Raw genomic sequence first — 16842 nt, forward strand, 5'->3', positions numbered from 1 at the left:
CCTGAGTGCCACAGCACTCTTCCCTTCTGCGTTTTCAGCAAGTGGCATTCAGAAGCATACCCCCTCCAACAGTGAAAGTAGAACATGGCCATCAGGGTCAGTAGCCACTGATAGCCTTATCCTCCATGACTTTGTCTAACCCTCCTTTAAAGCCTTCCAAGGTGGTGGCCAACACCAACTTGGTGGTCAATGGCTACTAGCCATAATGGCTATGTCCCACCTTCACTGTCAGAGGCAGTATGCCTCTGCTTAATACCAGTCACTGGGAATCACAAGTGGGGAGAGTCCTGTGGCACTCAGCTCCTGCTTGCGGGCTTCCCAAAAGGCATCTGTTTGGCCACTGTGAGAAGAGAATGCTGGACTAGATGGGCCATTGGGCTGATTCAGCAGGGCTCTTCTTCAGTTACGATCAACCACTTTCTTCCTAAATCTAGATCTCCATTCAATTTCTAGGTTTCTTCTTTCAGTTAGACAAATCCATGGAGGATAGGGTTATCAATGGCTACTAGCCACAATGGCTATGTTCTCCCTCCACTGTTGGAGGCTGTATACCTCTGAATACCATTTGCTGGGAATCACAAGTGGGGAGAGTTCTGTTGCGCCCAGGTTCTGCTTGCAGGCTTCCCATGGGGGCCTCTAGTCAGCCACTGTGAGAAGAGGAGGCTGGACTAGGTGGGCCTTTCACCCGATTTTGTATTCTAGCTTTAAGCGTGCAACATCAAGCTCCTCTCTCAACTGTCATCTGCAGCAGGCTGCAAGAGTGGGAGAGAAATGGGACTGAAGAGTCTCTCCATGGGCTCTGCTAAAAGATCAGCAACTTGTGGCTCCACTGCAGTTTTTTTTCCATTCCTGCTGCTCACTACAAGATCTCTGTAACTAAGAAGTAGTGCCTGAACTTTTTTCCTCCTCCCCCCAAGTCCCATTTTCCTTTTTTGTCATGTCTCCTTGATCGTGACCCTGAAGGCAAGGGCTGTCTTCTCAAGTGACATCTGCAAGCTGCTGTGAGAGCCTCTTTCAGCTGAAGAGTGGGATAAAAATGCCTAACAAGGTCTTATTTCACCAAAGTAACCCTGTATCATCAATATCCAGAACTGCTGTCCACATAACAAGAAATGGTTGAAAAGCCACTTTTTCAGCCTGCCAAAAATAAGGTTTCCTTTAATGTCACCTCCCCACCTCCAATCCCTGTATACTAACCGTGGCTTCTTTAATTAATGTGTGAGCTAAGCAGAAAACAGAAATGTCTCAGGCAGATCTGTATAGTGAAGGCATGCAATAAAAATTAAAGGTATCATTTCCAGAATTGAAGTCAGAAGATGAAATAGGGAAACACTGCCATGTGCCTGCAGTTTAAAGACTCCTAGCGAAATGCAACAGGACTTAAATGTGCTCTTGGCTGGATCATGCCCAAACATTTTAAGACTGCAAAGTGGGGAAAAAAAGGAAAGCAACCCTGAGGCAGTGGAGGGTAGGCCAAATTAGGAATGATGGAAACAGTAAGGACCCTTCGATCTTCTCCTGAGGCCCTTCTCCAGGTCCCCCCTCTGAGGGAGGCTCGGAGGGTGGTGACAAGGCAGAGGGCCTTTTCAGCTGTGGCTTCCCATCTCTGGAATACAACTCCCCAATTATATCTGCTTGGTGCCTTCCTTGACATCTTTTTGGCACCAGGTAAAGACTTATTTTTCTCCCCAGGCATTTGATAGACTGAGATTATGTTGCTTGCATTAGTGTGTTGTCAAAGTTTTCTGTGGCTGTATGGGAGGGGGGCTGTTTTATTTGATACACATTTTGGACCTTCAGGCAATAAGCGACTAATACATCTAATAAAACATCATCATCATCCCTGGTGCCGGATCCAGGTTTGGGGTGGGAAGATGGTCTCAGTGGACCCCATCTCTGAGTGGGGCCACCTCCTCCAGGCCACCATTACTACTGGCCATCTGCTTGCACTCTCTCCCTCTAGGGGGCCCAATCCACAAAGCCACCCAGATGGAAGCTTGCCTTGGCTTATTTACATATCTGGCACCATGCTGTCCCATTATGTCTAAATCCAGCCTAAATGAATTCAGCTGCACAAGACCTTTGGATAATAAATAGAAACATTTGTACTCAGAAAACTCTCTCCCACTACCTGCAGAGTAAGGCTCTTGCTTCTCAATGTAAATGAATTCTTTCCTTTCATATTTGGCTCTGATCCATTGTTCTCGTAGCAGCCTGTAAAAAAAGTAAAAGAAAGAAAAGAAAAGAAATTAGAAAAAGAGGTAGAAAAGAATCAGATGTATATGGTCAGATTCACCCAGGAAAATCAGCCTACTCCCGCTTTCCATTGTTCTTAGCCAATGCAGGACACTGCAGCTGTCCCAGGAAAATCAAGAATTTTAGCCTGCGTGCTTGCTGCATATGTAGAATCTAGGCAGTTTGGAGAACTGCACATGCTCACTTGATAACACATACAGCTCTGCCCCCTTATCCCGATACTTTCTGGTTGGATCAACAAGGAGAAATCAGCCTTCACCTCATTTCCCTCTGTGTCTCAGGGTATGTATCTTAAGTAGTGAATGCAATGGGAGTGTCTGCAATGGGAGGATGGAATAATAAAGGGGTTTGAATCCACCAAACACTCCCTCCCCTGAACTAATAGAAAATATAAAAGCAAACCTCCCTGTAGAAAAGGCTGAGGTATTAGTATTTGCATTTTTTTACCCTGCCCCCACCCTGTTAAATGGTGCTTACTCCTATGTAAAGTTGCATTGGAATGCTGCCTCACTCACCCTGTTGCCCGGCAATTCAAAAAAGGCTAAAAAGTATTTTTAATACATATTCTTCTTCAAAATGACTGGCAGATATCTTTCCGCCAAAGATCACCCTACTTCATTTTCTTCCCAGGGATGGATGTGTGTGTGTATATATATATATATATATATACACAGACAGAATCTATCTATTCAATGCGGGGGGGTTGCAACCTTTCCCTCCCCTTTAGACCAATAAGAATAGAACAGCTGCCCTGTCTAATACTAGCACAGCTTGCCACCTCTCTAGAATTCACTGCATTTGAGTGCCAACACTCAAATCTCCATCAAGTTCCAGCCTTTATGACAGAAGGCTGTGTTTCCCCTTTCCCTGATCTGGTTTGTGAGAATCAATGTACTAAAGACATTTCTTACATGCTCAGACACTACTCTCTTTAGGTAAGATGATTGACTAAACTGATAATATTGAAATCTTGATTTCTATCTGCATTGCAAGTTGTAGTGGTTTTAATTGATGTTTTGCTAGCTTTTTGTTTTATGCTGGATTTTACAAGCACTGGCTTGTTTTATGTTTGTTCCTATTTTGTGTTTTTATGATGTTTTTATATTGATTTTATATTTTTATTGTTTTTGTTAAGTTTGTAAGCTACCCTGAGCTCTTTTTTTAACAGTGGAAAGGCAGGTTATAAATCCTCTTAATAAATAACTAAATATTCCATAGTGTTGGAAATTAGAGTCTAGGCAATTAAGGCTGAAAATGTAAAATATTAGGCAGGCGCCATCTCTGCTATCTTTTCAGTGCCTTTTGAAGACGTTCCTCTTTCATCAAGCCTTTTAAGTTGAGACCTATCCCAGTCTCTGTCTGTGTTAGAATTGCTTTTAATGTTTTCTTTAATATGTTTTTAACCCTTTTTAAAAAAAGATGACCCCCCCCTTAATAGATCCAATGTCTACAATTTATTTTCTTTCTAGATTCATTTATCCCCCAGTTCCTTAACAGTGCAGTCCAGAAGTGATTGTTTTCAATAGGTCTTACTCCAAGCCAGTCTCACATATACTTCCTGTTGATGCTGATACTGGCATTCCTGTGGAGTCTATGTGTGTGGAAACAAGCAATGGTTTAGCCTACTAATCCGCTAAGTGGATGAACAAAAGAGACAGGACCTTTTCAGTGATGGTACCATGACTGTGGAACATGCTTCCAAGGATGGCCCTTCTGACCCAATCAATGGCTTGCCTTCCAGTGAGCAGCAGGGAAAAAATATTGTTCAGGAAGACTTTGGGAGTCAGGACGCTATTGCTAATTCCAGAGGAGGAGAGTGGAAACACCTGCTGCTAATTGACTGCACCCAGCCCAGATGAGCTATGAAGGTTGCTGCAATGCAGAACTTTTGGGGTCTCCATGAGGGCATCACCCCCTTTAATATTGTACCGTTGAATGTATTATCCAGTAGAGAGAGAGTGTGATGTTGTATTATTGGTTTATAGTTGAATTGTGCATGTGCGGCCCAGAGTGGGTTGTCATGTTTTTGTATGCTTCAGAGATGCCCAATACCACTTAGTATGAGAAACTGAACTGGTATTGAGTATGGCCTTACCTGGGTGAGAGACGGGGAGGGAGTGGTTGCGTTGGATGCTATGTATTTTTGTAGCCTAAGTGTTTGTTCCTTATGGTGGTTTGGCTGGAGAAAAGTTATCTGTATGGTTTGTGGGAATGAATCAGAGTGGGATTTAGACATGGAGGACTGTTGACATATTTGGGAGGGATTATTGGGGGGGTGTAGCTCCTAGTATAGTTGTTTTAATTAATTAACTAATGATGCTGTTTTGGGAGTTTGTATTTTGTATTTGATTCTTAACTCATAATGTTTATGTTTAAGAGAATACTTTTATTTTTCTGATAATTATGCTGTTTTGAATGTGTTTTTTATATTTGGCTTGAATTTGTAATGTTTTCTTTTAATATTTTGTGATGTTTTGTTCAATGTTTTAATCTAGGTTGTAAACCGCTTTGAGATTTGTTTTCCAAATAATATAAAGTGGTATAGAAATGACATAAATAAATAAATAAATAAAATAAAAATGTTTTTAATGTTGGTTTGTTTTAATGCATTTTAAAGTCTTTTTATGATGTTTTAAAGTGTTTTTAGCGTTTCTGTTTGCCGCCCTGGGCTCCTGCTGGGAGGAAGGGAAGGATATAAATCAAATAATAAATAAAAATAAATAAAATTAAAAAAAGATTCCTCACATCGTCCCTCACATTTTGGTGGTAATTACTAGACACAAAAATTAAGCAGCTGGACAATGCAACAAATAATGTTCCCAATTTGCATAATTAGCAAATAATTTGCATAATATGCAAATTTGCTGCCCAGATTTGTCGAACTGGAATATGGCAACCCTAAGCATGAAACCCAAGCTCAGAAGCTCACTGTCTTTACCACAGTAGTTCCATTCATGAAGAATCAGAACACAGGGACAGAACACAGTTGAAGAGGACTATAGAAACAGGCAAAATGAAGCTTTTTAGTCTGGTATTCCTATGGATATCTCAAAAAAGAGTGAGACAGTTCCACAGATTAAACTTTATTTGTGTAAGTTAACACACTCTTTTGATGGAGAAGGAGTAACAGGGAAGGTCACTGTATTTATGTTCCCCTGGCCTGGCCCTCACATCCTCTCCACAAGTATGTGTGAGGGGATTGGTTGGCGCTATGCACCTCTCCCCCCACAAATGCCCCATCTAGTATATATGCCCTAGTATATATATCCTAGCATATACCCTAGTGTATGCATTTTTGTACACATTACTTGACTGGAGGACTGCATTGCAAAATTCTGAGGAGTGCAAATTTCAAAGGATATTAGCGTCCCAGTTTGCGTATTGTTCTGGAAAGTGCAGATTAAGTAAATTCACCTTGAAATGCAATCTGAATTGAATTTCTCCCCCCATTCCTAGATGGGGAGGCCCCATGGGGCAGAGGGTTTACACCCCTCTTTCATTACCACACCACTAGGACCACACCACTAGGACAGCCAGGAAGGTCCGCAATTCTTATGCTGCTAACCAATTGGTGCAACAAGCCACTAGACCTCAACAGAAGAGCCTGTTTACTCAAAGTGCAAGGATCAAGCAGCTGGATATCAGCCCATTCGTTCCTCAGTCCTTTCTTTCCTGAGAGATACAGAGGGTGGGGGGGAATGTAGAGAGAAGCATGAATAATGTTCTGTCCAGACGCTTCTAAGAAGCTGCAAATAGCTTGCTGGGTTCAATCCAAGAGTGAGAAAGAATTTTTCACTTTCCACTCAGAGACCGACAGAACTGAGGGGAGGGAGAGCAGAGACAATCTGAACCAGCGAGGCCTGGACGACACTTGAGAAAGCCCATTTTGAAGCAGGATATGGCAAACACTGGCCCAGCAAGAATGAACGATGCGGGCAGGCTCAGATGCAGACACTTGCCTAGTTGCCTGGAGAGGATTTTCACTCAGCCCAGGTGACTAGGCAGGGACATTCTTAGGGAGCAGCAGAATCTTTTGTGCTGAGCTCTCCAACGTCTCTGGCAATTGATACAAGGATAAAATAGGATTCCCTTGGTTTTTGGTCTCCCCCCCCCCAAAAAAAGGCTGTTTGTGTTAGAATCTGTCTGGTTTGTTGGTTTGTTTAAATCTCTGTCATTGGCTCTGGCTCCACCTAGTCCTGGTCTTATTGCCTACCAGCCCCAATGGGCACCAGCTGAAGCAGAGAAATGGACAAAGGTGAAATAATATCTGTCGGAACGCCTCTCCCGCTATGAACCGGCTCGTACACTACGGTCTGCTACGAAGGCCCTCCTCAGGGTCCCGACTCATAGGGAGGCCCGGAGGGCAGTGACAAGATCAAGGGCCTTCTCAGTGGTGGCCCCCAAACTATGGAATAGTCTCCCCGAGGAGGTTCGCCTGGCGCCGACACTATCATCCTTTCGGCGCCAGGTTAAAACCTTTCTCTACTCCGAGGCATTTTAATTTTTTGTTAATGATTGTAATGTTTGTAATTTGATTTTAGCCTTTGCTGTTTTTAGATTGTGAAATTTGATTTTAGACTGATGTTTTGTATTATATTGTATTTTATTGTATCTATGTTCACCGCCCAGAGAGCTATTGCTAGTCGGGCGGTATGTAAGTTTTAAAAATAAATAAATAAATAAATAAATAAATAATACCTCAAAGGCCATTTAGCTGTGCCCAGTGAATGGTAATGAAACACCATCATTCACTTAAGACAAAATATATTGCCCCACGTTTGTTTTTCCCCTGAGAACCAGACAGGCCAGAGAAACTTCTGCAGGGTCATTTTGCCTTTGAGGAAAGAGGGCTGGAGATCTGTGGTAGCATTCTAACAATCTGTTTTCATTTGCAAGTTCAAATAAGTTGAGCAAGTGGTGTAGCATGGTATACTGTCTCTTAACATGGAGGTTTGACAGAGCTTTCAGTATTGGTCAGGCAGAAGCCCATAAGCAGAGCATGAACACAACAGAGCTGCTGGTGTCAGCCACCAGGGAAACATTCAGTGACCACATAGCTTCTATTCAGCTATCATGGCTAAGAGCCCTAATAGATGATGAACTTTTCCCTTCCTATTTTAAAACCATCTAAGCTTGTGTTTGTCTTTAGCTTATGGCAGGGATGGGTAGATGGTAGATATGGACCTACTGGAAGATCTCCGTGCAAGGAGCAAAGCCATGCCAAGCAAGCCCACCCCTGACATCTCTCTCATCCAGGCAAAGGATGTCAGAGAATTCCATCAGAAACCGAAACGGGACCAGAAATTGCCACAATTCGCATGTTCATTAGAGGTCAGGAATGGAAATCACACAAGCAAATACAAGTGCTATTTGCTATCTTTTTTTTTTGCCTGCAAATGTTATGATAATAATTCCACTATTTTCTGCAATTGTTTTTGTTTTTTTTGTTTCCCTTCCACTGAAATCCTCTGGTTACGAAATTACTTACGTTACTTTTGGCTATAGTAGTTGGGAAGATGAACAATGTGGGTTTTAGAGGAAGCTGAATTGTAGCAGAACAGAAACAGTGCTGATTGCAGAGAACACAGGATGGGATAGAAATGGCTGCCTCCTTGCATCCCTAATCTAGGCCCTTCTCAACACCTGCACATTCAGGGTGCCAGATCCCAAGGAAACCTTCATGCATATAACTGTACCCCTGAAGGCCCCTCCCTGCTCACATTGTTCTGGCACCCTTGCATACAGCAGAGGAGTTGCGTGATGCCAGGGAGTGGAGCTACATCATGTGGCTCCTGAAAGAATGAACACAGGAGCTGTAACACCCATGTACGTCTTGCATTTGTGCTGAACTGTTTTCTCATGCCCTTTGTTTTCTTGTATGAAACTGATGTTAGTAGTTTGGATTATTTTTACTGGGCTTTATGTCGCTGGTGAACTTTTTGTTTTTGTAAGTAGCTTTGGCTCAGTTTGCATGTGAACACAGTGAACACAGAGGCTTCCAGAGAGGAGATGATGGCCAGTTTGCTCCTTGTCTGCTGCATTGCTGTGAACTAAGCCATGCTTTGACTTAGCATATCGCCTGAACCTGGGCACTGCTGTGAACTAAGCCAAGGTTTGGCTTAGCATATTGCCTGAACCTGGGTCATAGTTTGTCTCCGCTAGATAAACCATGAGTTTGTAAACCAAGAACAAACCTTGGTTACAGCTAATGGTTTGCCTGGAGAAAGCTAAACCACACGCCCAGATTCAGACACTAGGCCAAACCATAATTTAGCTCACAAAAGCACAGCAGCTGAATGGAGAAGCAAAGCAGCTGCAATCTCCTCTCTAGAAACCCGCATGTTTGCACATTCATGATAAGCTAGGGGTGGAGAACTTACAGCCCTCCAGATGTTGCTGGACTACAGCTACCATCATCCCTGACCATTGGCCATGCTGGCTAGGGCTCATGGGAGTTGGAGTCCAACAACATCTTCAGGGTCACAGGTTCCCCACCCTAGTGCTAAGCCATCTTGAACTTCTTTTTATGTGCAAACCTGATTGTTGAGTTTATAAAGTGCTGCACAAACGTCTAAATAAATAACTAAAAGAAACACTACTTTGTTTTTAAACTGGTTTAAGACTGGCATTTTATAATGCAAGACAGTCCAATGGCTGATATAAGGAAAGGAAAACAAAGGTATTGATTTCTCCTGAAAACAGCCAGGGACGTAGAAGTTATTCATTAAATCCCCTACAATACTGGCCTCCCCAAGGCATCCACGGAGGACAAAGATTCTCAGGGCCTTTTTAATAAGTCAAGCCCCACTAAGGAATTAAAAATTCAGCAGGAACAGGCAAAATAAAAATTACAGATGGTGCAGCTGCATGCAAGCCTTTTCCCACCATTGGAGAGAGAGAGAGTAGGGAGGTACTTACAGGCAGTCAGAAAAAGTTGGCTTGTAATAAAATGGTGGGATTTTTGATTCATATTTTGCTTTTGAGGCATTGTTTCCACAGGAAGCCATAAACTGCAAAAGAAAAAGAAAAAAGTCTGGTGAGAGAGAGAGAGAGGGGGAGAGAGGGAGAGAGAAACTTGCTATCTATCTTCTGTAATCTTATAGCAGGAACTGAGAACCTGAGGTTCTCTAACTGGTAGACTCCAGCTCACATCATCCCCAGCAAGTGGTCAGGGATGATGGGAGTTTTAGCCCAGCAACATCTGGAGGGCCACAGGTTCCCTGCCCTTATTCTATACCAAGGGTTCCCAAACTGTGGTCTGTGGACTACCAGTGGTCCAAGAGCTTCATTCAGGTGATCAGTGGCATGTCTCTGGATTTGTGGCTGAAGATAGGGAGATGACACATCCATCACATTAAATATTCCTATTGATCTTAATAGTATTTTTATTACTTCTTTTATTTCTTATATATTACACACACAGCCCAAAAAAGTAGTTTGTTAAGGGTGCTGGGAATTGTAGTTACAATTCCCATGATTCTTTGGGGGGAGAAAAAGTGCTTTAAATGTATGGTGAAGATGCAGCCTTTGAAGTGGGGCTTTGAATTGATTAATTCAGATTTCCTTGTAAAGCTATAGATTACATTAAAGACTACTACTGGATAATTCTGCATCTTTCTTTATATATTTATATTGCATATTTAGTTATATGGTTCCACTTGTTGTAAAATGACCAGTATAATTCAATGAAACTTCCTTGATGGTTTTTTTAGAGCATGGAGCTACCTACCATGGCTGGCTGACTAGGGCAGTGCCTCTTAAGGTACTTTTGCCTACAGAAAACTAGGTCGAATTTCTCTTTCCTCCTTATCTTGCCAGTGCACTGTATTAGTTAAGAGTTAAAGTGGCCCTGTGGCCTGCTTATAGAAGGACAGTCCTCTTTTTGAAGACGTCCTCTGTTTGAAGGGCTGTTCAGTCCAAGGCAAGTTTAAAGATAGAGCCTCGTAACTGCTGATCAACAGCACCTGGACAGCACCCAGATCTTATATGCAGTTTGGTGGAACTTTATTATATAAGATAGCAGTAATAACATATTGTTGTTGTTATTGTTGTTGTCGTTATTGTTATTATTATTGTTATTATTATTCACTAATAGGCAAAAAACCTTGTGGTTTAAGAATGTACCTATAGCCCACAGACACTTCTACCAAACTTTAAAAAGCAGGGAAATTGGGCAGCTATAGTGAATGCACCAGGGGAGCAGGAGACCTGAACTCCTCTCTGAGATATTGTACTGCCCTACAAAGTTGTCAAAATGCAAACACAATTTGGGTTGGTCTTTCACAGTCCAATCCACTTGCTGTGTAGCTTGGAAGAATTTGGTAACATGTGCCATTGAGTTGAATCGGATATACTCCTATGCAATCATGATTAGGATAGGTAAAACTGACCAGGCTGGGCCTGCCAACCAAGACGCCTTCTGTATCTTTCACAGTTGGACAGGGGGGAGGGAGAATTCTACCTTGTGGTTTTTCCCATTACAATGTTGCAAGAACACCAGCACTTGGCTGACTTTCTCTTCTCCTAAAGATACAGGATCAGGATCAGGCCCTGAACCTGGCAACCCTAACTCCCACCCAAATTTAAAACAAAGCTGTCCCTGGCCACATCCACACCAGGCCTCTATTACACTTTGGACAATCGTTATTTATTTATCTATTTATTTAGTGTATTTATATACCGCCCCATAGCCGAAGCTCTCTGGGCAGTTTACAATAACTAAAAACATTAAAAACAAATATACAAATTTAAAAACACATCTTTTTAAAACAATTTAAAAGAATTTATCATGGCTTCTCTCAAAGCCATGGCTCAAAGCCAATCATGGCTTCTCTCAAAGCAACTCTCAGCACCCTTCACAAACTACACTTCCCAGGCTTCTTTGAGGGAAGCCATGACTGTCTCAAGTGAAATCAAGTCTGGTGTGGGTGTGGCCCTCTGATTAGCCAAGCCCAGCAGCTGTGAGGCTTTTAGAACACTGACAGTTGGTCCTTACTGAGCATGCCCCGCGTTATAATAGGTTTCCAGCCAAAATTTCTTAAATTAATTAAAAATCAACCAGGCATTTTTTTAACTTTTAAACTGCAGTAGATGAAGGTCAGAGTATGGGGCAGCGTCAGTATTAGGATCACAGGTACTCTGTGAACATGGCTGATTTTTAATGAATTTCAACAGATTATGAGAACTCGCAGAAAAAAGTCCAAAAGGGCTCTGAGTTTTTTTTCTCTTTTTAGACTGAACTCTCAATTCTCTCTGACTGTTTTGTGTATCGCCATGAAAATTGACAGGGTTGTTAAGCAAGCGTTTCTGAGTTCAGAACTATAAGTTTTGCAAGGTTTTATTTTGAAATGAGCTTATGGGAAGCCTCAGAATGGCATGGGGGGATATTTTCCATTTAACATTGCAGAATGTGAAAAATCCCTGCTGACTATAGTATACAACCACTCTCGTGGCGGCTTACAAAAAACACAAATATAAAAATACAATACAGGCAGAATATATACAGAAACTTCCACCAGTGCCTCTAGAAATATGGATTGCTTAATGGTAATGTCAACGTCTACATATTGATGTGGCATGCCTGAACTGGAAGAGGATGTGATTATTGATCTATAATAATCCTGATTCCTGTTGACTTTTTAAAATCTAAAATAAATTAATAAAAAAACCAGCACCTGGATTGCAAACTGAGCAGATACACTGCTTACCTGGTCACAGACTTCCCCACTAAGGAAAAATCTCTGAATTTCAATTTAAATTATAATAATTATTTCTGAATTTGCATACATACATATAAACTACCACATGTAAATTTTATGCAAATACATGCCCTTTGGTGGGAGGGGGTGCATTTCCTCTCTTTGTTGACTTCTCTAGTTAGAATGTTGGACTGCACGCTGCAACATTTTGTTCCATGCCACATTTAAGGCTTATTAATATCTTTTGAAGGACAAACAGAAACAAAAAACAGCTTTCTCAGATTTTAAAAGACACAGCATCCTTTCCCTCTTACGTACCTCAACTTGTGCATTATCCCACTCATCCAAACGGACAGATTTAACTTTGCTGGCATGTGGGATGTTGCGATGGATCCCTGAACAATTTAAGCAGATGAACACTCCTAAAGTATGAGATGCCCAGTCTGGATCTAGAAGGCAAAGGAAATTCAAATAAATTAAAACCACTGCAGCTCTATAATGTAAAGTCTATTTCTTTATTTAATTAATCAATATCACGCCCTTCCTCCCAGAAGGGGCCCAGGGCAGCAGACAAAACACTAAAAGCACTTTAAAACATATTAAAAACAAACTACTTTAACACATATTAAAATAAAACAACTTTAAAAATCAACTTTAAAAACATATTAAAAAAAATTCCAACACAGATGCAAACTGGGTAAGATCTCTGCTTAAAAGACTTGTGGAAAGAGGAAGGTCTTTAGTAGGCACTGAAAAGATAACAGAGATGGCGCCTGACTAATATTTAAGGGGAAGGAATTCCAAGGGGTAAGGGCCAGAACACTAAACATCCATTTCCTGTGTTGTGCAGAATGGACCTCCTGATAACATGGTATCTGCAGGAGGCCCTCACCTGCAGAGTGCAGTGATTGACTGGGTATAGAAGGGTTAAGACAATCTTTCATGTATCCCAGTCCCAAGCTGCATGGGGCTTTGTAAACCAAAACCAGCACTTTGAACTTGGCCTGATAGCTAAAGGGCAGCCAGTGCAATTCTTTCAGCAGCAGGGTAGCATGTTGGCAGCATCCTCCCCCAGTGAGTAGTCGCGCCACCACATTTTGCACCAGGTTGCAGCTTCCAGACCAACTTCAAGGGCAGCCCCACACAGAGCACATCACAGTAATCTTGTCCAAAGCCTGGAGGTTACCAATGTATGGACAACAGCTTTTAGCAAAGGAGCAGGATCCAAGACAATATTAGCAACACCTCATGCTTTGTACACATCATCATATGAATCCTTATAAACAAGCCTGCAAAGCTGGCAGATCAGGGTTGGGTTACTGCAGGGATAGGGAACTTTTTTCAGGCTCAGGGCCATGTTCCCTTCCCAGCAACCTTCTCCAGGCCACGTGCCAGCAGGCAAAAGTGAGCAGAACAACAAATGGAATCCCCCCCTTCAGTTTTTCAGTGGGGTGGGTTGAGTTAGATCTCCTCAGCATGGCCAACCGTCAGTGATGATAGCAGTAGGGGTACAGGAGTAAATACAGAATAAAGCAGAGTTAAAATTTGAATCAGGGACTTCTTGGCTCCAGTTAACACCCTTAGGTTGCAACACTATGCTAAATTACCTGGAAGTAAGCCCCATGAACTCAAAGGGACTTACTTACAAGTAGACATATATATGATTGCATTGTTAGTCACTGTCTTAGGCTTCATCTGCACTACACATTTTAAGCAGTGTCATGCCACTTTAAACAGTCATGGTTTCCTCCAAAGAATTCTGGGAACTGTCATTTGTGAAGGGTGCTGGGAGTTGTTAGGAGACCCCTATTCCCAGGGCCGGTTCTAAAGGGCGGCCAGATGGGGCACTGGCCCGAGGGCCCCTGGAGCTACCGCTCCCCTTCCGCGATCCGGGGCAGGAGCCGCGGATTGCAGGACAGGAGGAGCTTCTGAGCCACCCACCATCCCCTCACTTCACCTAACTTTTTATCTGCTGTTTTTTGCAGTGCGCGCAGGGTTGCCTCAATCAAGATGGCGGCCGAGGTTTCCGAAAGGGGCTGAAGCCTCTGCTGCCATCTTGGTTGATGGCAGCAATGCGCACCAACCAAGATGGCAGCAAAGGCTTCAGCCCCTTATGGAAGCCTTGGCCACCATCTCGATTGATGGCAACCCTGCATGAGCAGTGCACACAGCCACAAAAAACAGCAGAGAAAGGTAGGTGAAGCGGGGGGATCAGAAGCTCCTGTCCTGCAATCCGCACTCCTGCCACAGATCGCGGAAGGGGAGTGAAGGGGCCCGGGGCCCAGGGCAGGCTGGCTATTCCCCTCGCAGAACTACCACGTATGGGGGAGACATTCAATTCAGTTTGCATTTAAAGCCAAACGTGTCAAATCACACTTTCTGAAACAATATGAGAAACAAAACACAGTTGTACTTCAAAATTCACACTTATCCAAATTTTGTGATGCAGTTCTTCAACCAAACAATGTCTACAAAAATGCATATATTGGGGGAAAGTGTACATAAAAATGAATATGTGAGTGAAAATAACATGCAAAAATGCATTATATGGCAAGAAATGACTTACACAAATGTGTACTTTAGTGCCTACAAAATGGATTATATTAAAAGAAATTGCAAAAATGTTACATTAGTCAAAACGGCATACAAAAGTGTGTTTATTAGGAGAAATTCACACTAAAATGCTGAAGAATTTTCATGAGCTTTTTTTTTAATCACAATGTTGCAGAAATGTGGAGAATTGAATTTAAATTTGGAAGACTGAGATAACTGAAACTGACAAGACTCTTCCACCCCTAAGAACTACCCTGCTAAGAGCTACAATTCCCAGCATGGCTTAACAATCCATCCCAGAGCATAGCCACAATGGCTAAGCCCTGCCTCCACATGGTATGTCTCTGAATACCAGTTGCTAGAAACTGCAGGAAGGGAGAGTACTCTTGTGCCCATATCCTTCCCATAGGCATGCAGATGGCCACTGTGAAAACTGGATGGTGGACTAGATGGGCCACTGACCTGATCCAGTAGGGAACTCTAGGAATAGTAGCTCTGTGAGGAGAATAGGGGTCTCCTCTCAGCCCTCAGCACCCTGAACGAGAGCTCCCCGGACTGTCTGCAGGAAGCCGTAACTCTTTAAAGGGGTATAATACTGCTTTAAATGTATAGTGCAGAAGGACCCTGGGAGACAGAAGCTGCCAAGGAATTTCACTGTGCAATGATATGTACTGCTACCTTTTTTTTTTTTAGTAAAATCTTTCTATATGAAATAGTCCTGTAAAAACAGATCATCTTGTTTCATTTTCGAGCGGGTATGGAAATGCTGGCCCTTGTCACTTCTGCATGAGGTTAATCAGCTTAATGTCCCTTCTTCCGCCCTAAGATCACCATGCCAACACGATCGTTCTTTTGTGCCCCTGAAACATTTTCAAGCTCAGGACCCCAATTTTGCAGTGACTGATTATGAAAAGGAGTCACCAAGCTTTGACGCTCCTGCTTAAGGGGAACTCCCACCTCTGCTGGCAGAATTCAAACAGTGTTCAGAACACAGAAGATAATGAATATGTTCTAAAACATTATTAGTCCCAGAAAACGCTAACAAGCCAATGCAAGAGGAATTGCCGAGGTAATTAACTCAGAAGAACAGGCTCCTGAACCGGATGGGTTCCGGCTACTGACCAGAATTCCAATTTCTGAGCTTACAAATATCTGGGTAAACAAGTGCCATTTTTATTCCGCAGGTCCTGAATTCCTGTTTGGAACAGGAATTTCATGTTGCTACGAATCGGACACAGAAATATAAGAAGAGCCAGCTGGATCAGCCCAGTGGTCCATCTCGTCCAGCATCCCGTTCTCACAGTGGCCAATCAGATGCCCCATTGGGAAGCCCAAAAGCAAGAGCACTCTCCTTTCCTGCTCTTTCCAACAACTGGTATATGCTGCTTCCGACTGTAGAGACAGAGCATAGCCGTTGTGGCTACTAGCCATTCATAGCCTTCTCCTCCCTGAATTTGTCTAATCCTCTTTTAAAGTCATCCAAGTTGGCGGTCATCACTACCTCTTGTGGGGGCAAGGAAGGTCAGGATACAAATTTCTTATCTTTCTTACTATATAATGAGAGATGGAGTCCATTTGTCATACACTGGAATGTGGAATATGAATATAAATCAGTGTGATTGTAAAACACTAATGTAAATGAATTACGGATAAAGGTTAAAATGCCTTCGTATTAATAACTTTTGAGTATAAATTTGTTGATGTTATCATTTTATATTTAACGTTTTATGTCTATTCTGCATCTCATAAAGCTTATAGTTTTGCATTTTCACATATATAAATATATTCATTATTTTGTTCTATTTAACCTCTTAAGCTTTGCAAAATGTATACATTTTGCACATTTAATATTGTCCTTTGTGCGTATTTTGGATAAATGTTATCTGTAAAAAAAGAGAACAAGATAAACAGAGGTTCTGAGTTAAATAAATAATTAATAAAGTGACTAAAATAACAACAAACGCACACACAAAAAACCCAAATGGAAAATGACCCCACGAGGACTGAGCAGGCCCAATACTACAGAACACAGGAAGGTGCCTTATACTGAGTCACACCACTGATCCATGTGGCTCAGTCTTGTCTACACTGACTGGAAACAGCTCTCCAGGGTTTCAGGAAGGGGACATTCTCCGCCCTACCTGGATATGCTGGGGATCGAACCTGGGAACATCTGCATGCAAAGCAGATGCTCTGCCACTGAGCTATCCATCAGGATTCTTACAGTGTCCCTATGAATTCTCATGATATATCCAGATAGAACTGGGAGAAAACGAATCGTCTGCTCTGACAGACAGCAGATCTCCAAGGTTTCCGGCAGGATGTCTTTTGCAGC

At 42.4% G+C, this 16842-nt stretch overlaps 1 protein-coding gene across 2 annotated transcripts in view; it reads right to left on the minus strand.

Moving 5' to 3' along the window:
• ADAP1 (ArfGAP with dual PH domains 1) overlaps nucleotides 1-16842 on the minus strand; it is a 113291-nt gene that overhangs the window by 92830 nt on the left and 3619 nt on the right. For both annotated transcript variants that reach the window (XM_061600470.1, XM_061600471.1), the window contains exons 2-4: nucleotides 12273-12403; nucleotides 9175-9266; nucleotides 2132-2214 (exon numbers count right to left, since the gene is read on the minus strand). In XM_061600470.1, the coding sequence (XP_061456454.1) occupies nucleotides 2132-2214; nucleotides 9175-9266; nucleotides 12273-12403 (306 nt within the window). The remainder of the gene's footprint in view (nucleotides 1-2131; nucleotides 2215-9174; nucleotides 9267-12272; nucleotides 12404-16842) is intronic.

The sequence above is a fragment of the Rhineura floridana genome, chromosome 17 (assembly GCF_030035675.1).
Source record: "Rhineura floridana isolate rRhiFlo1 chromosome 17, rRhiFlo1.hap2, whole genome shotgun sequence".
NCBI classification, from domain to species: Eukaryota; Metazoa; Chordata; class Lepidosauria; order Squamata; family Rhineuridae; genus Rhineura; species Rhineura floridana.